Source organism: Eptatretus burgeri, chromosome 2 (assembly GCF_056783735.1).
Source record: "Eptatretus burgeri isolate ZD-2024b chromosome 2, Ebu_testis_v1, whole genome shotgun sequence".
NCBI lineage: Eukaryota > Metazoa > Chordata > Myxini > Myxiniformes > Myxinidae > Eptatretus > Eptatretus burgeri.
In genome coordinates, this window is record NC_140962.1 from 53,603,037 (window position 1) to 53,629,143 (window position 26,107).

Here is a 26,107-nt window from a genome sequence, read left to right on the forward strand (position 1 = left end):
GATTATATATAAAACCGGATGAAAACATTTAAAACACGCTATCTACCTGACAAAGGACTACCTGCATGTATGCATACATGCTCACACATGCAGCAACCTTTGCATCCCTCTGGTCGGCTCACTCTGAATCTGATTCGTACATGTTACTCTCTGGGGAAGTTGTTTTAAATTCAAAACTAAACTGTCAGGACTCAACAGTCCCTTTAACAGAGGGCTAAGGGTGGGGGATGAGGGGCAGGGGGGAGAGAGAGAGAGAGGTGTGAGAGAGACGGGCAGGAGAGTGAGGAGAGGGAGAGGGTGGATTCCGGCAAATGTGACATCCAGTTTGGCATCCATCCGAGAGACAGCACACAAATTAATGAATCACCTTGCCTTTGAAACACCGAGATGACAGTTTATAGCTGGGTTGAGATTCAAGCCCAGGCTAGACAGCTTAGAGCTGCAAAGCGATGATTCGCCACATCATGGCAGGATAGCCGAGACGTACACACACTTGCTCTAAGCTGTCTTGCTTGAAAAGACAGCTGAGAGCGAGCTTGTGTATGTCTCGGCTATCCTGCCATGATGTGGCGACTGAAAACAGTTGCTTTGCAACTGAAACATTTTTTACTTATTGTAATCATCTAATTTATTTTGCCTTCTTGACTTCGGAGCTGTCTCCACAACAGGTACACACTTACGTACACAAAAAAAATTTCAGCTTGATTTCTTGAAAACTGTGGCCAAAAACTGTACGACAAACAGACAAGATATGAACGATCACTCATCGAGCGACACTTGGCGAAACAGAAAGGCACTCAGTAGAGCACATACCTCCGCCAGGCTGAACAGTTTACATTCTGTATCCCACTGATAGGCTGGATCTGAATCCGGACCTGAACCAAAATCAAATCCGCTTGTTGTGCTATATATTTTCATAAAAAAAAATTCATAATGATTGATTGAAAACTGTGGTTAGAAATCGTGTGACAAAAATATAAACAGACAGACAGACACAGACAAACGCTACAGACCAACATTCTTGGCGAACAATTTTTTTCACCAACTAATAACGCACAAGACCAACCAATATACTTGAAAAATCTTTTGATTTGTGAAAAAAAAATCACAAGTAACAATCAGACAGACAGATAGGGGTGAAAACATAACCACCTTCCACCTTCATTGGTGGAGGTAAATAGAGCACAATGCAATGAAGCACAAACAACAACAAAACAGCATCTTACCTTGAACCAAAATGTCGATTTCAAGTAAACGTGCAATGTGACACAATTCCATAGCCTGCTCCATGTTATGGCACGTGGATACACCAGAAACCATTGCCTGGACCTCTCTTAGGCTGCCCAATCGATCAAACCCCAAGCCCACAGGCCCAGCTTCCACGAGATGCAACTCCAGACAGTCTGTATACAGGAAGTGCAAGAGGGAGCGGCCATACCTGCCAACAGTTCAAAAAGTGGCAAAAAAAAAAAAACATTATTTGGCAATTGAGAGCAAGCAAAGAGTACTCTCTCTTCTCAAGTGGAAAAATAAAAATACAACGTAGCCTTTTACAATGGGAGGCAATAGCATCAAAGTTTAAAAATGGGAATGGTAAAACTACACTACCAAAACTCCAAATCCCGTTTGCATTAAGAACACAACAGATTTTTCCAAACCTAACTGCTCACAACCTTCTGTTTTTTTTTGTAGAAATGCCAGGAGCATGAGCATCTGGACAAGACATCAGTTGTGATGATAGGCGTTTTAATGGTGCTCAGATATCAATGTCTCTGGCTTTGAGAATAAAATAAAAGCTTCTTCTTTACCACATGGGCACGTCATTCTTATCAATACAAGAGGGAGTAGGGGATGTGCTAAGGGTATGAAAATATACCGATTGACCAAATACACCTTAACAACCGGATTCATTAACTTAATCAGATATTAAAGTTCATTTACTAGGCAGGAGGGCTGGAATGATAGCCGAGAGGTATGTGCACTCATCCCTGGGTTTGATTCTAGGCCCAGCTATAAACTGTCACCCTGGTGTTTCAAAAGCAGGGTAGTTTCAATGTACATGCCGTCCATCTGATGGACATTAATCTGAGCGTCCAGTCCGCAACCATTAAAGATCCCACGGTGTCCTCCACAAAGATTAGGTGAGCTATCACTGACAACAGCAAAAAATTACAAATTCCTGCCCTGAATACCACGAGGAAAGCAAAGCTAAACCACCAAGTATAATCCTTGCCACAGGGCTGCTTTGGGAGCACTGAACACACCAGAAAAAGAAGACGTCTACAGAATTTATTTGTTTATTTATTAATTTTTTTTTTTTTTTACAAAGAATGAGATCATCGGATGGGGAAGACAAAGGGTTGAATAACTTCATATTTTACCATTCTCTTTGCCATTAATATTTAAGAGTAGGAAGAAACATTAGCGAAAATCCCATTTCGTTGCCAAATGCATTACAAACCTACAGGGAAATGTTGTGAGGTCGTACTCAAACATGCAAACAGCTGTATAGGACCAAGGGATTTCTAATGTAATCCAATCCCAGTGGAGTCCTACATGTGTGGGGAAAAGTGTGGTTTCACCAAGACAGATGAGGTACTGTCATCTCAAATCAGAGGTGAAAATATTTTTTGAACCAACCTTTTAACCAAAAGTGCTTTCAAGCTTTCGTTATACATCTCAAAATATATGATGGTTGCAATAATTAGAAGTCACTCGTCTATAGTATCGCTCCATCAATGAGAGATTTGATTGTTTTGAGGGCATGTTTATGTCATGCTCATTTGGGTTGTATCCAAATATATGAACGTGGAAGAGAAGGGGGAGAAGGAGGAGGAGGAAGGGGAGAAGGAGGAGGCGGAGAAAGGGGGAGAGCAGGAGAGAACAATAGGGCAGGCATAGGAAACCACCAGTATGATGTACATATACACAGAAAAATAGTGGTGCAAAAGCAATCTTTTTGGATTTTGTGTGCGAACTCAAAAGTGAGGATCGACTGTATCTACCAGCAAATACAACCAGTCGCTTCGGAGACGGTTATATTAAAGGGGAGGGGGGAGAGGGAGGGAGAGAAATGAGGGGAGGGAGAGAGAGGGGAGGGAGAGAGAGGGGAGGGAGAGAGAGGAGGGAGGGAAGGGAGGAGGGAAGGGAGAGAGAGGAGGGAGAGAGAGGAAGGAGAGAGAGGAGGGAAGGAGAGGAGGGAGAGAGAGGAGGGAAGGAGAGGAGGGAGAGAGAGGAGGGAAGGAGAGGAGGGAGAGAGAGGAGGGAAGGAGAGGAGGGAGAGAGAGGAGGGAGGGGGGAAGAGAGGAGGGGGGAAGAGAGGAGCGAGGGGAGGGGAGAGGAGGTAGGGGAGGGAGAGCGAGGAGATATAGAGAGGAAGGAGAGAGAGAGGAGGGAGAGAGTGGAAAGGAGGTAGGGGAGGGAGAAAGAGGAGGTACAGAGAGGAGGGAAGGAGAGGAGAGCGGGGAGGGGGACAGAGGCGGGGTGGGGGGGCGGGGATGGAGTAAGGAATGGGTAAAGAGCAATGCCCCACCAAATGTCACTTCACACTCCGGGAGGAGGGGGGTAAGGGAGGAAGTGGGGACTTGTGTTTGATAGTGGAATTTGTAGAGGGAGGCGAGGGGGGGTTAGTATAGGATTGAATGAAATGGGGTACATTGAAACAGCACACGCTCAGAGATTTCCCTCAGGGGTGGGAAGGCAGCATAGGGGGAAGGGAAGGGGAGGCAGGATGAGGGGAAGGGAAGGGGAGGCAGGATGAGGGGAAGGGAATGCAGCATGAGGGGAAGTTAAGGCAGCGTGAGGGCAAGAGAAGGCAGCATGAAGGGAAGGGAAGGGACGGCACATGAGGGGAAGGGAAGGGAAGGCAGCATGAGGGGAAGGGCAGGGATGGCAGCATGAGGGGAAGGGAAGGAAAGGCAGCGTGAGGGGAAGGGAAGGAAAGGCAGCGTGAGGGAAGGGAAAGAAAGGCAGAATGAGGGGAAGGGAAGGGAAGACAGCATGAGGGGAAGTGAAGGCAGTGTGAGGGCAAGAGAAGGCAGCATGAAAGGAAGGGAAGGGAAGGCAGCATGATGGGAGGGGAAGGTTGTGTGAGGGTAAGGGAAGGGAAGGCAGCATGAGGGTGGGGAAGGGAAGGTAGTGTGAGGGGCGGGGAAGGGAAGGCAGTGTGAGGGGTGGGGAAGGGAAGGCAGTGTGAGGGGCAGTCAAAGGGAAGGCAGTTTGAGGGGTGGTGAAGGGAAGGCAGTTTGAGGGGTGGTGAAGGGAAGGCAGTTTGAGGGGCGGTGAAGGGAAGGCAGCATGAGGGGCGGTGAAGGGAATGCAGCACAAGGGAAAGGGAAGGGCAATAAAATGCGCCCAAACAGCAAAATTTTCTTTTTTACTGCCAGGTTCGACATAAAACCGGGAGGGAGCATTTAAAACCCATGCTATCTACCAAGCAAAGGCCGACCTGCATGTATACTCACACATGCAACGACATTTACACCTCTCTAGTCAGCTCACTCCGAATCAGATTCCTACATACTACATACTACCGACTACATTCTGGAGCCAGCATGTGACTGGTAATGAGCGGTCATATTGGGATAAAAACCGGACACGTACTGGCTCAGTGTCTATTGGTCTGATGATGCCTGCTGTGAAGCGGGTGAAACGTCGACTGAGACGGGGTCTGCTCTTGCCTATTGCTCAATTTTGAGGCGAAGACCTAATTTACTTTTGGTTGGAAGCACCTTCTTCTTCTTAAAAAAAAAACCCATTAAATATATATATATATATATATATATATATATATATATTTATATACATATACATGTATATGTATATATACATATATTGTTGCGGCTATGGGTACTGACACACCAGCTTGTCACTCAGGGGGATTAATCCCCGGTTGTCCTCGGAAAAGCCAGACCTGGGGCCACTGCTCACAATTAATGATGCGGCACAGTGGGTTGTTTTAGAACCACGAACGCCACCCAGTTAACCACGAGTTCCAGTGTCCACCGTCTAATTATGCTGTTTAACTAGATATCATGTGGTTACCAGAGTGGGGAGCGCGCCCTCGGCAAAGCACCAAAGTTATCTCAATTAGATTTTAATTAGAGCGGCCGAGAATTTTAACCGTTGGTTGTGCTGTCTATTTTTGGTCAAATCTGTGGTAATTACCTTCTAATCTATCGAGGTTCGGACAATGCTCGACCATTGGAAGGAAAGGACAAAAACGGACAGGTTGGAAGTCAATAAATAATTTATTAATGAGAAAAAAAAATGAACTTGTTATTTTTTTGAGGTAATAAATGAATAAACTCCAAAGCAATCAAAATGAATAATTACTCAGGCAAAATCAATCAAAATGACAGGAAAGAGACAGAGAGCAGATGCTTATCGGGGGTTGACTTAATTACAGCTAAACACAGACAAGGGTACCCAGCAGATCATTCGGGTGGGGGGAGAGAAGAGTCGTCTCGCTCACCAGAGAGTAGTCGTCCGTGAAGTGAAAATGTCCTGAAATGTGTGCGTGCGTGTCACGACCGTCGCCAGCACCCAGCCTTGCCGTGCACCCTCTCGCGAACAGCCTTGAATGCCAGTCGACGTCTGGGAGGGCATCGAGATAGTCTGTCGTGGGTTTACACCCTGGTGCTGCGACACGGGCAGCTCCTTACATTTTGCGAAACTGGTGACGTCCAGTGACCCACACGGTCCATCGGTGACTGACCCGCGCCTCACTCGTCGGCGCTGCTCACACCCACACGCACACCACACGCTCGCTTGCTCAAGCACTGGGAAGGATGAATTGTCTCGTTGGCGCTGGTCAGACATCCACACGCGCACCACACGCTCGCTTGCTCACTTGCGGGCTCGCACGCTTCCACTCTGGCTTGCTTCTTCCCTCGCATGCTTCAACTCTCGCTTTCTTTCTCTCTCTCTCTTACATGCTTACACACTCGCTTCTTCCCTCACACGCTTACACCCGCTTCTTGCTCACTACTCGCGCGTTTCCTTTCTTGCTTACTTTGCCTTCTGTACGGACTTCCAATTCTTTTTTTTATATCTGTGGCCCGTCTCGTCGGGCGCAGAGTCTCCCCAAGCTCACCCCACCCCACTTGCGCATGTTACCATGACGACCCGTGCCCTCTAAAAAAGGCGGGCGTCGGCGCTCACAAAATAAATATGTGCATAAACGTTGCTGAGGAAAAATTAGGTGGGTGCCAGCGCTCACAAAATAAATATGTGCATAAACGTTGCTGAGGAAAAATAAGGCGGGTGCCAGCGCTCGCGAAATAAATGTGTGTAAACGTGTCTGTCGTAAAGAAAAAAAGCTGCCCATAAGAGAGGGGATCTATCCTTTACCCTTCTCAACGAATCACATTTAAAATCCCATTAGACATGGGAATGGGGCTAATCTGAACATGCATTTAAGGAAATAACTGTCTGAGGACCTGGATGTGTGGATGCATTCATCAGACCGGATTCTGAAATCCGTAACAATTATATATATATATATATATATATATATATATATATATATATATATATATATATATATATATATATATATATATATATATATATATATATTACGAATTTCGGTGCGATCGGCCACGTAACTTGAATCGCGACCGCGTCGCCCACCGGAACGGACAATTCAGTCGTGACCCTCCTTGGAACTACCGCCAGGAGCTAGTCACGGGTGGGTCTTTCGACCCCACCACAATCGTGCCAATCGGCCAAACGCGCAGGATAGGGTTGTTCGCCAAACTCGACCTTCCTAAGTACCTGCGCGGGTAGTTAACCGGGCGATCGTACCTCGCCGCTGGCCGGCCTCGGACACAAACCGCTTAAGCGGTCTCTTCCGTGCTTCAGTGATAACCGAGCGGTGTTATCGCTGGCCCCGACGGACGTGATTATTTACTGGGTGCTTACACCCTCCTACCAATTCCTTCCATGATGCAAGATGGAACTTTCAAACAAAGGAAAAGACGCAATGAAACGGGGAACAGTTCAACAAGCACATTTATTGCACACTCAGACAAGCACGTATTTTACAGCCATACAGTAATTCATGCACGTATATCAGTCAAAGCAATGAAAGCAAGAATTAGAACCGAATAATTTATTTCACACGCACACTTAGACAATTCTGATTATAAGACGGCGCCACACATGCACTTACACAAAAGCAAAGGAAAAAGCCACCCTCAAAGGCAAGGGTGGCAGACAGGTTCGTGGACCAAATGTGTGTGGAACCTGGATGAGCGGCCAGGTTCACGAGACCGAAGGGTCTTACCCGCACCCTCGTGGCGCGATGGCGGGCAAGCCGCGATGTCAGCGTAGCTGCACCTGGCTTCGTGCCCTTGGCGTGTCCGGCGAGCTCTCTCCGTCGATCGGCCCCCGTCTGCCTTTCCTGTCGGCTTCGAGCTCCGTCTCCCAACTTGACTGCCCCTCCGATACTGCTTGACTTCCACTCCACCGACTCCAGACTTGACTGTCACTTGACTGCCGACACTGCTGCTGCCAATCCACTGCTCCCACTTGACTGCCGACGCACTGCTGCTGCCACCCCACTGCTCCCACATCTCCCGACTCTCCAGACTGCCGACACCGACACCCTGCACTCGACTTGACTGCCGACACTGCACTCGACTTGACTGCCCCGTCTCCTGCCACTTGACTGCCGCGACCGACACACTGCCACACTGCTGCTGCCACTCCACTGCTCCCACTTGACTGCCGACACACACACTGCTTGACTTCTCTCTCCACAGACTCCAGACTTGACTGCCACACTGCTGCTGCCACTCCACTGCTCCCACTTGACTGCCACACTGCTGCTTTGTGCTCGCGCTTATATAGGCCGAGGGAGGAGCGTCTATGCAAATTTGTCGATCACAGCGGGTTCGGAGGCGGGGCTACATCATTCGACGCTCAGCCATTGGATGGATGAAAAGGGGGCGTGAATAATTCCTGATCCACTTTTCGAGGCGAAAGGAATGCATTCACAACCCATGGCATGACGTGTGGTAGAAAGGCGGAGGTGGTGGGAGGTTGCTGCGGTGGTTTGGGAAGGGTGTTGGTGGTGGCGATTTGGTTGTTGGCGGGCGTCGTTTGAGAATGGCGGTGAAGCGATGTTTGCGGGGTGGAGTTGTGGAGGTAAAGAGGCGAAGGTGGTGGTGTTTGAGATGTAGTTGTTTGGGAATGATGTTGGTGGTGGCGATTTGGTTGTTGGGGGATGATTGGTCCAAAATAATGACAGAGAAAAGAAAAACGGCCATCTCAAAGGATCTTAGCCCTGTGAACACGGAAAAATCCCTCTAAACAACGGTGGGGAAATCTAACGACACATATACTTAGTCATAACTGATCTGAGGACCCTTTATGGTGTATTGCGAATTTCTACAGCCGTAACAATATATATGTGGATGTGTGTATACGTGTATGTGTATACATATATACATACGTATTTATACGTATATACACATACATACATACGCACCTCCTGACCGTGATGGTGAGCATTGCCACGGATTATGTCTCACACGGTAAAACTGCATAATCCGCACAGAACAATCGTCCGACTGCCACCCAGACGATTGTTCCTGCTAAAGCAAACCATTCAACCAGAAGGCATGTCATGTGATCGGTGGGAAAATTGAAACTTGTGGAGCGTGACGAACACTCCGCAGATCCCCATTGGACAAAGTCCAACACCGAAGTGTTCAATGGATATCGACAAGTCAGTTTGTAAAATTTCTTCCCCGCAACAGCTGCCCTTGTCAATTGGAAGTGCTGTGATTGTGAAGTGAAAACGTCTCGGAGCAACAACAGCTCAGCCGTGAAGTGGTAGGCCACAAAAGCTCACAGAACGGGACGTGGCGGTGAGGTGTTTTTAATAACTGCTCCTCTGCTCTTGCTCACCCTCTCTGTTATATTCACCCTCTCATTTGCTCAAGGTCATCTGCCATCTGCTTTGAAATCAGCAAATATTACTGCCCTGCATAAAAAGGTGCTAAAACAGATCGCTGCAACAACAGACCAATCAGCCTTCTCCCAATTATCAGCAAGGTTATGGAATCCACCATCGCTTCAGACATTAAATCCTTCCTCTTCTCCCATGGTTTGATTTCCCATCATCAAATTGGTTTCAGACCAGGTCAGTCTACACTGGATATGCTGCTTCTGCTCTCCCAACAATGGATGGAAGTCCTCAATGCTGGGCATGAAATCGGAGCATTTTAACAACGCGGTGCTGAGAGAATCTGGTGAGCAGGATCAGCATCAGGAAAACGAGCCACAGCCACAGCCAACGCTCAAGGGCTATGCAGGCAACAAATCTCATTTGAGTCTCTCACAGCAACCACTCAATGGACAGAAAATCCGAACAGCGATAGCAAAGGATTCTCAGAAGAAACCTGGTACCAAAGGAATTAAATTGCCATCTCAGATCCCTGGTCAGAGTCCAAATCTCACATCTGTAGAGCAAGACGAGAAGCACCAAGGACCTGAAGACTTGGACTTTCATTCTCCTGCACAGGTCCCGGTCGCACCACAGCCCATGATCCAGTTAATCCATGACTCCCCAGGCCCGATCCAGACGTCAATTGACCTCTGGCTTCCAGCCAGCAGAGACATTAATATCACTGCCAAGATAAGTGAATCTTTCCGTGACCTCAACATCATCGCCACAACCAGGTACAGACAAGATAGCAGCATCCAAGATCTCATTGAAAGCTTGGATCTTAGTTTTGACCCAGAAAACCCTTAATCCCAATGGCTCTGACTCCTCATTCAGCACCTCGTTGGTCCCCAAAAGGATATCTAGAGTCTCCGCAAAGATGACTGCATCATCTGCGAAGTCAAGGTCAGATATCTTGACATTCCCAAACTATGCACCACAGCTTGATCTCTCCAACATCCTCCACAGAATCCAGTCCATACAAGTGCTGAAAAGTGTGGTGACCAGTACACAGCCCTGACAAACTCCAGGAAGAACTGTAAATAAGTCAGTGATGGTATCACCACATCTCATAGCACTCTTAGTACCAGAATATAGTTCAGACATTAGATCGATCAGTTTTGGTGACACCATACGAAGACCAATAAACCTCCAGGGGGCAGCCCGATTCACTGGATCGCACGCTTTGCAGAGATCAACATAGGCTGCAAGCAGCCCCTGCCGAAACTCTCATTTGCGTTCAGTGAGGACCCAAAGAGCAAGGATACGGTCAATCATTGACGTCTTTGGTGTAAAGCCTGTTTGCTCTGGATGCTGGAGCTCAAGCAGATTGTGGCGAATCCTATCAAGAATTATCCGAGCAAAGACCTTGCCCGGCACTGAGAGCAGCGTCACCCCTCGGTAGTTGTTGTAGTCCTGGCAATCACCCTTCCCTTTCCAGAGAGGGACAACAAGGCCCCTCTTCCAGTCAGTTGGAATGTGCCTGTGTTCAAGGCAGAGCACAGAACCGCATTCAACAACACGAGTACGAGTATGGATGCCACAGATCCCAGGAGCTTCACCCCATTTCAACCGGTTCACCGCAGCCTGTGTTTCCACAAATGATGGTAGATCACAGTTGATTGGAGGGTCAGCAATTGGGATAGTCACATCCCTGAAATCCAACTCGACAGCTTTTGGATCAACCTGGTACAGCCGCTCAAAGTAACTGGCCTTGCGGGCCTTCACTTTGTACTCTTATGTCAAGAGCCCACAACCCTCTGCTCTAACTGCAGTACACCGACGGATGGACTTGGAGGAAAACAATGCGCAAATTCTCCTGTAAGGACGACGAGAATCACTTGACCATGGGTGATGCTACACCCTCACAGATTCCTCGCAGATCGGCCTCCTTGCCCACCCTTAGCGCACATACAGTTTTATGGCTCAGCTGCCTGAACAGCTCAGCTCTGCCATTCAGTCTGGCCCTTCGACTCTGGTCAAGGGTATCCAGTGTCCCTTGACAGACAAAATTCTTCTTCGCACCATGGTGAGCTCCAAGACATCCACCAGCAACATCAAGGATGGTGGTTTTGAAGGCACTCCACAACTCTTCAGGATCCCCCAAAACACCCAGACACCCAAAATCCCACTCAGCCTGTTTGCAAACTCCTCAGCTACCCTCTCATCCTTGAGTTTGCCAACATCCTGCTGGGATGGTACCATTCTCCTGGATTTAAGCTGCAACTTCAGAGTTGCTACAACAAGCCTGTGGTCGGTATTGGGGAACTGAGCACTCCAGTAGACCCTACAGTTCTGGATCATCCTCCAGCGACCATCAACGAGCACATGGTCAATCTCCTTTGCCACACCACCTGCGTTGGAATACCACGTTCAGCGATGAGCCTGTGGGTGCTGAAACCATGAACCAGCCACCTATAAGTCAAGACATATTGCAAAGTCAAGGAGCGTAGTGCTATTCTGGTTCACAGTTCCAGACCCATAGGGACCAACACGTATCTCATAACCATCCCTATCAGTTCTAGTCGATGCATGGAAATCCTCCAAGACTCGAAGAGTATCTTGCCTGGGTCACTGATCAACCACAGACTCGAGCCTGGCATAGAATGCATCCTTTATGGTGAGATCACTCGCGTCAGTCGGAGCATATTCAGAAACCAGGGAAATGACACCCAAGGAGTGGCAAATCCTTAGTCTCATAATATGCTCGTTGACCGGGGTAATTATCATTGGCGTCAGCTTATTGGACAGAGCTACAGCAACTCCTTGGGCAAGGTATCCATTAGAGCAACCAGACCAATCGTAGGTGGAAGCACCCATCACTATCTCGCCGCAATCCGGTCTCTGAACCTCAGAGAGTGCTGCAATTTCGATGTCCAAACCCTTGAGCTCAGATGATAACAGAGACAGGTGATCATCCTCTCTTCGGGATAGGACATTCCAGGCACCCACCCAAAGGGACCACATCAGGTTAACCCAAGGAGCCGCCATCTGGTGGACGACACCTCAGACCCACCCCGAACACACACTACTGCAATTTGACCCAGGAAGCTTACCCCTTGGTTTTCCTACTAACATCAAAGAGCGGGGGTCCTGAAGGCTTTTCCCCAATCCCTTCATCCGTTGAGCTGCCCTGCGGAGGGCAGCTGCACAGGAGGTAATCCCATGGAGTGGGTTTTCAGATGTCTTTGTGCTTTTCGTACATTTTGCGAAAGGAAGGGTTTTCCGGTAGCTGGAGTGCAAATCCTGCCACCAACCTCCAAATAAAAAGTAACCCAGTTGCAGGAGGATGTCTGCACACAGTTGGGCACTTGATATGGATGGCCATTGGCTCACAAGGAGCTCCTCCGCCCTTTGAGGTTGGTGTCTTCACCTGCTCCGCCCTTCGAGGTTGGTCTTTCCATTCACCTGCTCGATATCCTGGCAGCACCGGTTTTTAGTAGTTGGCATGAACTTGTGATGACAATACTGACACCTTCAACAATAATAAATGTACATACTTTAGACACATTTCTGTTATACGAGGAAAACTGGTGAAACCCCCAACAATATTCACTGCTCAGTGCCTTAGGAGTTAATAGAGTCTTGAGGGCCTTATCGTGTTTTAGGGTCTTAGGGGTATCGGGTCAAGTATTAGGTCAAGAGGAAAACTGGTAAAACCCCTGACAAACCGGCTCAGTTCCACGATGAGCATCGATAACCTGGACGGGCGGAAGGAAGGTCGTTGATCTTATGACCAACGCCAAAATTTACTTCAATTGGAAGGAATAAACACCTCACCAATTCAAATTATGCATCAAATTGAGATGAGCATGTTCATCTTCGTCAACCAGTGTGGTGGTGTCAGTGTTCTCGTAATCAGAAGACTGGTTTGTATGTGTGTGGCCTTATTCCCATGTAATTCATCCTACGCTGAGATTGGTGTCTTCATCTGTAGAGGAGTCAAACTCAAAAACTCGAGTCCGATACGCAGCTATCATCATCATTCAAATTTCCCACCGTCGAAAAGGTTATGTCATTGAACCCCATCTGATGGATTGAGTGAGGTCACAGGTCAGGCTTTTTGATGTTGTGCTGAGGTCACATTTTTGGGAGCCTGCAATAAATCCCACATTTTAATGTCATAATGATGGAAACTGATTGAAACACCTTTAAAACATTTATAAGGGTGTGTTTTTCTACCACTAGGGACACCCGCTTCCTACGAGAGGGGAGTGTTGTGTTGGGGAGGTGGGGTGAGGTGGGAGGAGGTTGTGTGTGTGCACACACCATGTAGACAGCAGCGTGCTAATATTATTATTATTATTATCCTTTAGTGGCCACAATTATTCACAAGTTGTTATGGGGCTGGTCAGGGGAATCTTGACCCAAGTCTTTCATGAATAGGCTGGCCAGGCCTTACGATCGACTAAAGTTCAGGCAGGCATTTTGAATTTGGTCATGGTGCTGGCAAAAGCTCACTTACTCTTCACAAAGGACACCGTGGGATCTTTAACATCCAACAACCAATGCCAGAATATGGGAGAAGAAGCAAGTTTCATCTGAGGGATGGCACAAACATTGATGAATCACCCGGCCTGTGAAACACCGGGATAACAGTTTATAGCTGGGCTGAGATTTTAACCCAAGCAAGACAGCTGAGAGGCGATTGTGCATACAGCGTGTCCATCCTGCCAGCCTTGTGGTAAATTACTATTATTATTATTATTATGCCATTATCATTGGATGGAATTGACTACTGAATTTGTAGTTAGAATAATTTTGATGAAAAATCAAACTTGGATGACGTGGTGCTGGAGTCAGGAGAGAGAGAGAGGAAGATGTATCAACAATCTAACATATGCTGATAATACTACTCTGTTAGCAGAAAGCAGAGGAATTGATGAAACTGTTGCAGAGAGTGAAGAAGGAATGTGAAAAAGTTGGTCTTTATTTAAATCTAAGTTGCATATTTTGGAATGATTTGATATGTAGAAAAGGCAATATGACTGCTCCATCCATGCAGGCAGAAGCCACACCAAATCTCACCTGCCTGGTAACACTGTCTGATCCAGGACGATGCGAGTAGGAAGAGTAGGAACCTTAACCCCTTGTGCAGCCCTCAACATGCGTTCAAGTGCAGCACGGAAGAATGGTGAGCGTGCAGCCAGAACTGCACCATGACATGGGAGCTCCAGGGCAGCAGGCATGTCGGCTCCTTCGCTACTTGCTGAGAAAGCCAGGACAGAATCGTATGGATAGCAGGCACCGCTAAGCAGAACCTGTGTCACAAGAATGAGCATCATAATGTGGACCTTGTTCTCCTCACCTCTGATATAAGCAGCCGTTCCTATATTCCCTTTATTCAACACAAACTCACCTGGTATCCAGTATCAGGCAAACTAGAAATTGGAAACTCTTTGCTCAGGTGGCGCAGAAGATTTGTATCTGCAGAGACTGCCACTTCAACACTCCCACAATAAATATGCTGCAGAAAAACTGCAAAGGATGCAGAGTCAGTTATGGAATCAGGCAATTGAAGATCCAGGCGCAATTCTGCATTGTGGTCCAGGGAAAGGGTGGAAAGTTGCGGTTGCAGTCGAGGACACCGAGCTGCAAGGATGGCACGGTGGGCTGGAAAACGGGCCCCACAAAATATGAGCACAACATCAGAGCAGGAACCACTGCTGGCCAGCTCTTTAAAGTCAGCAGCAAGGTCACATGTGGAGGGCCGTGCTCTTGCTACTTGAATATAGAGCTGCTTCAGTGCTGCTATTGCTCGGTACTCTTCGAGAAGTGCATGGACAGAGTGCACGTCCCACCCTAAGAGGATCTCGCGAAAGGCTCTTCCCTGCCCGCTCTTTCGGCTCAAACTACGTCGTCGTCTTGTAAGACGTCTTCGGAGTGCAGCAAGGCCACTCGCTGCAACAGTCAGTGCCGTCGCCCTCCGCTTGCGATTGCCCCCTTGTGCCACTGGAGTTTTGCTGCCCAGGCTCAGCTGTCGCCCTTCTTGACTAAACTCACCAGCACCCATCGTTCCTGAAATTGATCAGACAGTAAAAAGGAATTAGGTTTTGCTCTCTGAAGCGAATCATTTGATAAGACCAAACTATCAGCATCGTCTTGTGCAACATACAACTCCAACTTTGATTCTAATGAAAATAGAAATTGTGATTGGAGATAAAACACTGCAACAAATGTAGAGCATTAAGCTATGGTGCTGCTTTGGTCATGCTAAAACACCAAATGCAAACGCAGCTTTAACATTCGGTTCAAAATTTACAATTTTGAAAAATAATTTCACCTCATCATTTCCAAAGTTTCCACCTTTCCAAAAAGACCTACAATGTACAAAGTTTTCCAAATGCCTTCGCAAATTTTTTTAAACATATTTTAGATTATCATATAACTAAAACTAATACATAAGCAACATGTAATATACATTATTGTTTCAAATTAGTACAATCAGAAAATGAAATTGGAGCAACAATAACAACTCGAGCAAAGTCAATGGTACACCATTGCAAACTCCCATACTACCCACCTAAAGCAAAGTTGAAAGATGGGAAAAAGTTCCACCAGGATTGCCATTTTGACCCCCATGACCACAGGTACACACCCCCTGGGGCATGAACTGGCGGTTAAAACTAAAATAAATTGTTACATGTTTCATGCATCCTCAAATTTTGATTATATATATAAAGTTTCATTTAAAAATGTTTTCAAATGTGCCCATAATTACATTTTTTAGTCCTGTATTTGACCTTTTGACCCCACCCCTGAGTTGTGTTCGGTCAGGTTAACACCGACCTGGACGGATCGCCGAACGGTTCTATTTGGAGGCAAACAACCGAGATCACTAGAGATTATAACGCGTGTGGGATAGAAGGCGGCAAGGGTGTGTGCCGCACAGTAACACGTAGGTTTATCCTCAAACTAACAACAAAAAGACAAACACTGTGAATTTATATTAACAAATGAGGGTTTAATGGACATAAATCATTGAGTAATAATGGAAATAAATCAACGCATAAGGTAATGAAATGTGAGGTAACTAAAACCGAATTTGAGACATCTCCACACAGTCACAAAAACAGACAAGGGTAAATATTAAAAATAAAAGAAAATCCTCCCTTTATTCTGGCACTGAGCTGTGTATCCAGAGATGATCTTTTATGAGCCTGGCGATTGAACCGCGTAGTCACCGCGTGGGAAACCACACCTAAAATGGCACCAAGTCGCTCTCTGTGCGGGAAACGTATGCGAGGTAATTTGCGCAGATGGTCTCCAATGCCAGGACCCACAAACCGCTGTATAGTTTCTTCTCATGATCGAACTGCCAACGCCACTCCTCTCTTAACACCAGGTCCAATCACAGCCAATGGCACCACCTTCTTCCTCGGACATACAATGAGATAATGCCGAGTTATAGCTGAGACACGTGCTCCTCTTCTTCTCTTCCTCTCCTCATAAAGCATACAAACTTGGCAACTCAGCCGAACAGACAACGGCCAGCGTCCTGTTTCAGTATGTGAACTAATTCACACCAGCACAAACAAGGAGAATCACGCTGCCTTCCTGACCATGTCGAGGAGAAGCCAGAGAGGTCCTACCTGTTCTGACCGCCGTCTCCGCACTATCATCCTCCCTCTTACATCACACTGACCAATCATAAGTCTTGGGGGTGTGGCCGGCCGGTTGTTGATATTAAAACCGTTCCTTTTTATAGCCGGCCTTGTAAATGCAAAAACGTAGGAAAAAGTCACAGGGGGCAATCACATACTGGGAGAAACTAGCCTTAAACCCTACCTTGTTAACACAGCACCACCCCCGCTGCAGTGACACATAACAATCTTAAGCCGACAGTTTTCCCCACTTAAATTACATTGAGACGTCTCCAGCTCGCCCACGGACCATGGTACACTATGCAATCCTTCCCTTACAATGGAATTCCCCAATCTACCCCTCAAACAACAATATTGTTACGGAAATGGCCCTTACGGGAATACTAAATATAGAATTAGCTCAGTTCCCCCATTAAATTCATGTTTAGATAGGTTGTGTGGTATAAGGGACGATATGTGTGTGTCGGGAGGTGTAACAGACAGTTTTTGTGTTCGTGCTATGGTGGTAAAACAAGAGATCGCTATTATTCCTTCCTCATTCCGGAATAGGCCCCTTCCAGTCGGCTGAGAGGAGTGGCCTAGAGCGAGGGGTGTGGCTTAGACAGGAAGTGACGGGAGGGGGAGGAGCCTTTGGTCAGGGAGTCGCCGAGACAGACGTGTGTGGAAGGAGCTCGCGTGTCGAGGCGAGAGAGAAAAGAAAAAGGCAGTGGTGAATCGGCGGCAGAGAAAGCGGAACCTGAACATCGATTCACCTCACGACTCGAAGGAGAAAAGAAAAGGGGACGAAAGGAGTGCTGTGTGTGAGGAACGGCCGGGTTCTCGAGGCGTGCTCGGAGTCGCTTCGAAACGAGCGAACGAAGGAGGCACCGTGTTGGGTCTGCCGGGAGAGACACTGAACCGACCTGCACGTTGGTGATTCGACCGAGAGAGGGACTGAGGAGACGAAGCGGGAGTCGGGCTTCGAGGCGGGAAGGCCGGAGAGGATACGCCGGAGCGTCTGACGGTCCTTCCTCACCTCACGGCTCAACACGTTGTGATCCGCCTGCAGAACTCGGACCTCGACTGAGACCTTGTATGGAGAACAGGCCAGGCCGGGATTCGTGTGCTGAACTCTGGAGAGAGATTGGCGATCTTGCATCATCGACGTGGCGCGGAGCCGGAGCCAGAGCCGGAGCTGGCTGACAAGTGGACATTTGTGCAAACTCCATCAACTTGCACATAGAAAATGAATTCTTATGATACTGAAGGATATTTTGAGCTTGTAAATGAGCTTAAATTTTCCTTTTGAGCTTGTAAATGAACACTACTGGTGTTCATTCATAATTTAATTTAAATAATGCATTAGTGCTTTGTTTAGAAAAGCATTATGTAGTAAGGTTTTGTGTTCTTGGTTGATGAACTATATACATTGCGTTAATGTTGCATATCCAGTCAATAATGACAGAGCTAATGATGATAATGATGAAGATGATGAAAATAATGCTAATCTTATATATAATTGAGCAAGCGTTAAACCAGATACTAACCCACGCGACTGTCTGAATTATGTATACAGTCCTGTTTGAACGTTAGTTACACCGTGACTACGTCTATTAATTACACACTATTGGAATGTACCTTTTAAACCTTTAGACTGCTTCAACCCCTTCGATCGTTGAAGACCATTTAGACGTAATTGGACATTTACATCCTTTCGACCCCGATATACCTTGAGAACCTTTCAGACCCTATAAAACCCCAAGGCATGATGGCAAATTTAAGACCTCTAAAATCCCCCAAGATCCAATGGATCCCGTTAGAGCCCATGTAACCACTCGTAAGACCCTTTAGAATGATAAGGCCCCCCAAGACCCTATAGACCACTGTGACCCTTTGGACCCCTTTTACCTTTATGACCTGTTTGACACTTTTAGACCCTCTTCACCCTTTAGACATTTGCAAGTTTTGCACCAAATTTGCACCCTTTAGACTCAAGTCCCTTGACTCCCTTTAGACCCCTTAGACATGTTAGACATCTTTCGACTGCTTGGGCCCTTGACCATTTTGAGCAGGGGTCGGGAACGTGTGGCTCGCGAGCCAGGTGTGGCTCTTTTGATGATTGCATCTGGCTCGCAGATAAAATTGGAGTTTGAAACTTTGAAAGCCCAATATTTCTCGTGGAAGCTTTACCTATAGTTTGAATGGTGTCGTGCTTCATTCACGTACAGGGCTGAACTTGGCAGAAGGAGAGAAGAAAAAACGCCTCCAAATTGTCTGAAGCGGTTTTTGTTTCGTCCAGTCATGCGGCCGAGGCGACTAGTGATTTCGGTTCCTCCAATGACGTGCCGCCGTCGAGACGCGTAGCGGAATTCATCTCGACCAATCACGCGCCACCGCTGAGGCGACAGCATCCCAGAGTTGGCCGGCCGTGCCGCACCTCTCGAGTATATAAGCCCGTGCGCAGGCCAGCCAGACTCACTATTTGCCAAGACTCAGTTGGGTCAACATCTCCCTCTCTCTCATTTGTTTAAAGCTAACCCTTCGATGAAGAAGATGGCAAAAAGAAAAAAGATGAGGAGTATCGTACATTTTAGGACGAATGGGCCGAAGAATTTGCCTTTGTGGAGAGAGCAGGTTCTGTGGTGGTGTGTCTAATTTGCAATGACAAAATTGCATCGATGAAACAGTCGAATATAAAGCGGCACTTCGACACACGCCATGCTACCTTTGCATCAAAATACCCTGCGGGAGACAGCAGAAAGAAAGCGTGCCAAGAGCTACTGAGCAGGGTGCAAGCCAGCCAGCAGCAACTCCGCGTATGGACCCGGCAAGGTGACTATAATTCCGCTCGCTTTGCTGGATCTTTAGCAATAGTGAGGAACGGAAAACCATTCACAGATGGCGAGTATGCTGAAACGTTCATGCTGGATGTAGCCAATGAACTTTTTGATGATCTTCCGAACAAAGACAAGATAATCAAACGGATACAAGACATGCCTCTGTCGGCAAGAACTGTTCATGATCGTACCATCATGATGGCAAACCAAGTGGAGGAAACGCAAGTGAAGGACATAAATACAGCGCCGTTCTTTTCCCTGGCTTTGGATGAGTCAACAGACGTAAGCCATTTGTCGCAGTTCAGTGTGATTGCAAGATATGCTGCTGGTGATACACTGCGCGAAGAAAGTCTTGCTGTTCTGCCAATAAAAGGGTCCACAAGAGGTGAGTATTTATTCAAGTCTTTCATGGAGTTCGCTCAAGAAAAAATTCCACCTATGGATAAACTTATCTCGGTGTGTACTGATGGTGCTCCGTGTATGGTGGGGAAAAACAAAGGATTTGTGGCGCTTCTCCGTGAACATGAAAATAGACCCATCCTAAGTTTCCATTGCATTCTACACCAGGAGGCACTTTGTGCTCAGATGTGTGATGGGCAGCTTGGCGAAGTGATGTCGCTGGTCATTCGTGTGATCAACTTTATTGTTGCCCGAGCCTTAAATGGTCGCCAGTTTAAAACGCTGCTGGATGAAGTTGGAAATAACTATCACGGTCTGCTTTTGCACAGCAATGTGCGTTGGTTGTCAAGAGGGAAGGTGCTTCGCCGTTTTGCGGCTTGCCTGAACGAAATCCGGACTTTCCTTGAAATGAAAGGGATTGAGCATCCTGAGCTAGCCGAAACTGAGTGGCTCCTCAAGTTTTACTATCTCGTGGATATGACTGAACATCTGAACCAGCTCAACGTGAAAATGCAAGGCATTGGAAATACAGTGTTATCCCTTCAACAAGCCGTGTTTGCTTTTGAAAACAAGCTGGAGCTCTTTATCATGGATCTTGAAACAGGTCGTTTACTACATTTTGAAAAACTGAGACAATTTAAAAATGCATGCACAGCAAGTGAGCCCACTCAAAACTTTTATCTCCACCAGTTAGCTGGCTTCACATCCAGTCTCCTACAGTCATTCAAAGCATGCTTTGGAGAATTTTGTGAGCATACTCGTCTTTTTAAGTTCATCACCCATCCAAACGAGTGTTCACTGAACACAGCCGACCTGAGTTACATTCCCGGTGTCTCCGTCAGAGATTTTGAAGCAGAAGTGGCTGACCTGAAGGCCTCAGACATGTGGGTGAATAAGTTCAAGTCACTGAATGAGGATTTGGAAAGAATCACACAACAGAAAGCGGAGTTGGCGAGCAAGCACATGTGGACAGAAATGAAAAAACTTCAACCCAAAGACCAGCTGATTATCAAAACTTGGAACGCGCTTCCTGTCACATACCTCACACTGCAGTGTGTGAGTATTGCTGTATTGACCTTGTTTGGATCTACGTATGCATGTGAGCAGTCATTCTCACATCTTAAAAACATCAAGTCCAAACTACAATCACGTCTAACGGATGAAAGCCTCAACGCTTGCATGAAGCTTAACCTCACCAAGTACCAACCAGACTACAAAGCCATCAGCAAATCCATGCAGCACCAGAAGTCCCATAAATGGTGAGTATTATAACAACATTATTTAAAATAATAAATTCAGAGACTTATTATACTCACATTTAGTTGAATTCAGTCTTAAAATATATTATATGGCTCTCACTGAAATAGATTTCCAAATATTTTGCTTTCATGGCTCTCTGAGTCAAAAACGTTCCCGACCCCTGATTTAGAGCTTTTGACAACTTAGACCCCTTAGATATTTAGATCCTTTCGATATTAGACCCTTTTCACCCCTTAGATCCAAACTACTCTTGGAACATACCCTTTAGACCTTGAGATCCTTGAGACCATCTAGAACCATACCACACAAACATCTATAGTCTTCTTGCAAAACACGGATGACACTTTTTTCAGCAAGTAATGAGCAAACTCTACCCACCAAAAGGGTGGGTAATGCTAGTAATTAGAATGATAATTGTTAACAGTAACAACTGGAATAGTAATGAATAAGAATACTTCTCCTATATTAGAATAGCAATACTCATATATTTTCTCCGATATAGAAACACTCATATGTTGTGATTGGAAAAAGAAAAATGTAGCTGAACAAATCGTATCCACAGGACAAATAATCAGTTACTCCGAGCTCAGTAAACAGAACACAATTGCATTTACGAGGATTTACAAGAAATTAAGCTGCAGAAGGAAGCCATTCGGCCCATCATGCCTGTGCCACACCAATACCAGATTTAATCAATCCATCAATACTGCTTCCCTTCGTGTGCAGCCTTTTGGCTGCTACACTGGTACTCATTTCGCCAACCTCGGAAGAATGATAGGCTGAGTCAACCCCCTGGTGTTAATTAATTGGAAAAAACGGGTGTTGAACTCAAGACCCGAAGATCCCAAGCCACCACCAAAACTAAGCCAACACCAGGTTTTTAAAGTCTCTTGACTTTAAAAATCATTACTGATATTATTATCATCACTGACAATGCAGCGCAGGATATGGTCACAGTCAGGGGTTGGGAAGGAATTCAATTTATTCTCTTAATATTAATCATGTTACTGGCCCATAGGCCTATCTCGCCTTTATCAAAAAGGCATACCCTCAAATATGTCTACACAAGAGTGCAGACACAACATCTGATAACCCAACCCTGACAGGTTATGGGACTTTAATTCACAATAGTGAAGTATAAAACAATGCCTTATGGCTTTACCTCCATAAATATTCCTCTGTATATGTCATATACTATATGAACTAGACAATCTCAGTCAGCTTGCACACATGGTGTGCTCCTTGCACAATTGGTGTTCACATTTCAAAGATTTCATGAAGCTTTTTGCGGTCCTTCTTCGAAGGGCAAAAATGACATATTGTTACGTGGAAAGGGGTGAGGGTTCCATAGCTATACTGTAGTAAATGTAACATGGCCCATGTGTTTTGAGTAGGTTGGATTGCCACGTAACAGGGACCTGTCCGAGTAATTTGTTTTATTACACATGAAGCTGAGGAGGTAGCATATGTAATTTATTGACAGGATAGTCAGGGTAAAAGATACCTCTTGTTTATGGGTGGGTCCAGGTGAGGACTTCCCATCACAAAAAGGCACACGTGTCACACGTGTGCGAAAAGGCTGTCATGATCTGTCTGGCCAATGTGTGCCAGCCACGGCGGCATAACACATTGTCGGGCCCAGAAGTTGCCAATACATTTATTTTTATTGGGACCGCCCTGTGTGTGGAATGGCTCAGAGGATGACTGCCCAGGAGGACTCAAGTGAGAAGAAGAAGCGTGCAGAAGCTCTTCAGAGATAGAGGAAAGAAAAGGCACACCAGAGCTCTTGGCGCGCAGCGAGGACAAATAAGTAATCTCGGAGATAGAGGAAAGAATGGAGACTCCAGAACTCCTGAGGATAGAAGGACGAAGGGGAGCTGAGAGGACGGATACCAGAACTCCTGAGAAGGAGGATCACGAGGGCTGGTTCAGAGTGCAAGTCCCACGGTGCTGATCATCATTGGCTTACTTTATCGCTGGCTTCAAGAGCGGGCTACATAATCGCGTCCCACCCAATACATCGTAGTCAAAGTAAAGTCCTTACATTTTATAATGCTTATACAAGTGTGATCTGTGGTGCCGAGTGTGGATTAGGTTTTATTTATTTATTTCTTACATTGTCGAGGCTCATATGAGAGCTAACACATGACGCACAACAAGGGGGGGGAGGTGAGGGAAGGATAGAAGAGGGGTGGGAGAGGGACGAATAAAACAGTGTGGAACAGGAACATTCAGAGATCTGTGAAAGGGAGAGGGATGGGGCAAGGAACATGGGGTAAACAAGATGGACACCACAGGGACTTTCAGTACTTTGCACGACAGGGAACTTTCAGGAAGGAAAACAGGGAATTTGAAGGAGGTGGGTTTAGGGTGTATTAACGGGGGTAGAAAATATGATGGTTTTGGATGAGGGAAGATAAGAGGTGGTGGTCAATGGCTGTTTTGAAGACCTGGAGGGAAGAATGGGATTGAACAGAGTGAGGGAGTTTGTTCCAAAGGTGGGGGAAAAGAGGAATGAAAGAGTGAAGGTGAGCAGTGATTCGTGATTTTGGTATTTTTACCAGAACGGGGTTGCTGGCAGACCTTGAGCACTCTGTGGAAATATGGGGGGGGGGCATATCGCAGACAGAGCAGGGGGCGAGGCAAGACCAGATTTCCCTGTGCATGAGTTTTCATTTTCCCTGGGCATAAGATTGCATATGCACATTTCCCTGTTTGTGACTTGATTTTCATGGTTTGTTCCACACTGCTCACCTTGTTCACCTTCCCCCCCCCACCCCTCTCCTCCCCCCATATTCATTATAAATAAACCTTTTAAGAGGGAATAAACGTGTTTGATCCATCTGCTTCGCGTGCGTGTGCTGTCAATTTTGGCTCTTTTGGGTGACCTTTGGGAACGGTAAAGTCATAGAATAACTGAACGCAGTAGTAGGTTAGAAACCGACCAGCCATTTCCTCCGACAAAGGATGAAGCATACATATCACGTTGGTGAACCTCAGACGTGACAATATTTTATTCTTCTTGGACCCAGTTCTTGGCTATGTACCATGTGTTCTAGCTTTGTGACACCACAAATCTCCACTGAGGTGACAATGATTTTAGGAAGCCAGAGTGTCTTCCAACCTCCTTGTCATGTGTGGTGTGACCATTTCACATGCAAGTTATTTTAAGAATAAGTGTCACTTGTTTGGCAGGCCTGGTTTGTATTCTGGATGTTGTGATGTCTACAGCACATAAGCAGTCAGGCTAGCTACATCCAGAACATTGTGCCAGATAACCATAGGCCACCTTCTGGAATGTCGCTTGCAGGAATATGTACGAACAATCTGATCCATCACATCAGCAACAAATTTTGTCTCGTTGTAGTAATTGAGGACCTCTGGTTTCTTTTTTTTTTGCTCTGTTCCTCGACTGACTTGTCGTGGTGCAGTGTGCTCAGCGAAATTACGGCCTTGCCTTTCTTGGGTACGTAACTCACCAAAGTGATGTTTTCTTTGAAACCAAATTCAGTACTGTGCACTTCTCGATTCGTGGAAGCCTTCCTCAAAGCAGGGATCTCTGGTTTGTTTTCGCAGAGCATTCCCACAAGTATCAGTCCTATCTCCAGTTGTACTTTAGCAAGGGGCACGCTTGTGAAGAATTTGTCTGTTGTTATGTTGTGACTGGTGTTCCTGAATTGACTGCACAATTGCTGTACAATGTTGCATCCGATATTCCTCTGGACTTCTTGACCAGACTGTTCACCAGTGTCGGCAATCCCATTGAAAGCATAGATGGTACATGCATCACAAAGCCAGAAAATCTTTATCCCACATTTCGCTGGCTTACTTGGCATGTACTGAATGAACTTACATCGCCCTCTAAAGGGCATCAGCCATTCATCTACTGTCACACACAAAAACTTAGCAAGAAAAATATCCCATATGTATCTGAAAGCTACTATGTGGTCCATTTGTAGACAAAATTATGTTGTCATCTTGTCATCAAACCTCAGGAAATGACAAATATCTTCAAATATCTTGACGGACATTGTGGCTCGATACATTGGATTAGATCAGGAGTGCGCAAAATATGGCCAGGGGGCCAAATCTGGCCCGTATATGACTTTGTCCTTGCTGCTGTTCTCCGTCCTTTAAGATTTGAACACTTGCAAGTCCCTTCAATAATGTTTTCTTCAGGCAAATCTCGAATATTCAAACTTGGTGCAATAACACCAAGTTTGAACATTCCCTGACTGGCCCCATAGGAAGGTGAGAATAATTGAGGCTAATAGAATGGTGGAGGGTGGTAGTAGTAGTGGTATGAGCGGCAGCAGTAGTAGTCATGAATTAGCCAAAACAACCTTGTCAAAATAGATGTACAATTGTGACTCCATACAGGGAGAACTTTGGATATAAATATGCATATACATTAGGGTCTTGTGATTATCAAACGCATGTTTATTCTGTGGACTGCTATTGGAATCAGAAAGTTATTATAGCGAACTTTACTCCAAACGCCCTTGAAAAAATTACCTTAAAAAATAAGAAAAATAAAAAGCTTCCATTTTGCATTCAGTCTATGGAGGGATGGCATACTGCCATTTTATTGGCCAAAAATAAACATTAATAAACAAAACCAATTATTTTCTTAAATTTCACCTTATACGGTCCATCCTGCCGTTCCGGTTTAGCTATGATGGTGCTTAAAAGACCTGGCCATCTTGCCCATTCCTGAAGGGGAGAAGGCATTGTGATCGGTCTGTGGGTCAGTGAGTGTCAGAGTCTGCACATAGATCTACTTTAATATAGATCATGCATTCACAGATCAAATGTATTCTATATACCCCAACAAGGAGTTCAATTGTTAAATGTTCTGTTAGGGTTATGGCTAGTATTACTTGCTCTACAATGGCCCAATAAATTTCAGTCTGATTTCATGTTTCACTGTTTATTATCTCGAGTATTTTTTCCTTCTCTACAATGTCAGGGCTCGTATGAGAGCTAACACACAGAACACACAACAAGGGGAGCAGGAGACAAGAGGGGTAGGAAAGGGAAGGAAAAAACAGTGTGGAACAGAGACATGAGGATTT

At 46.1% G+C, this 26,107-nt stretch overlaps 1 protein-coding gene across 4 annotated transcripts in view; it reads right to left on the bottom strand.

The window, feature by feature from the left end:
* LOC147032064 (BTB/POZ domain-containing protein 7-like) overlaps window positions 1–26,107 on the bottom strand; it is a 116,090-nt gene that overhangs the window by 37,013 nt on the left and 52,970 nt on the right. For 3 of the 4 annotated variants that reach the window (XM_085869350.1, XM_085869349.1, XM_085869351.1), the window contains exons 3-5: window positions 14,313–14,971; window positions 13,982–14,214; window positions 1,227–1,438 (exon numbers count right to left, since the gene is read on the bottom strand). In XM_085869350.1, coding sequence (XP_085725476.1) covers window positions 1,227–1,438; window positions 13,982–14,214; window positions 14,313–14,971 — 1,104 coding nt within the window. Of the gene's footprint in view, window positions 1–1,226; window positions 1,439–13,981; window positions 14,215–14,312; window positions 14,972–25,673; window positions 25,746–26,107 lie in introns of all 4 variants that reach the window. The other variant, XM_085869352.1, reaches the window with a different exon arrangement.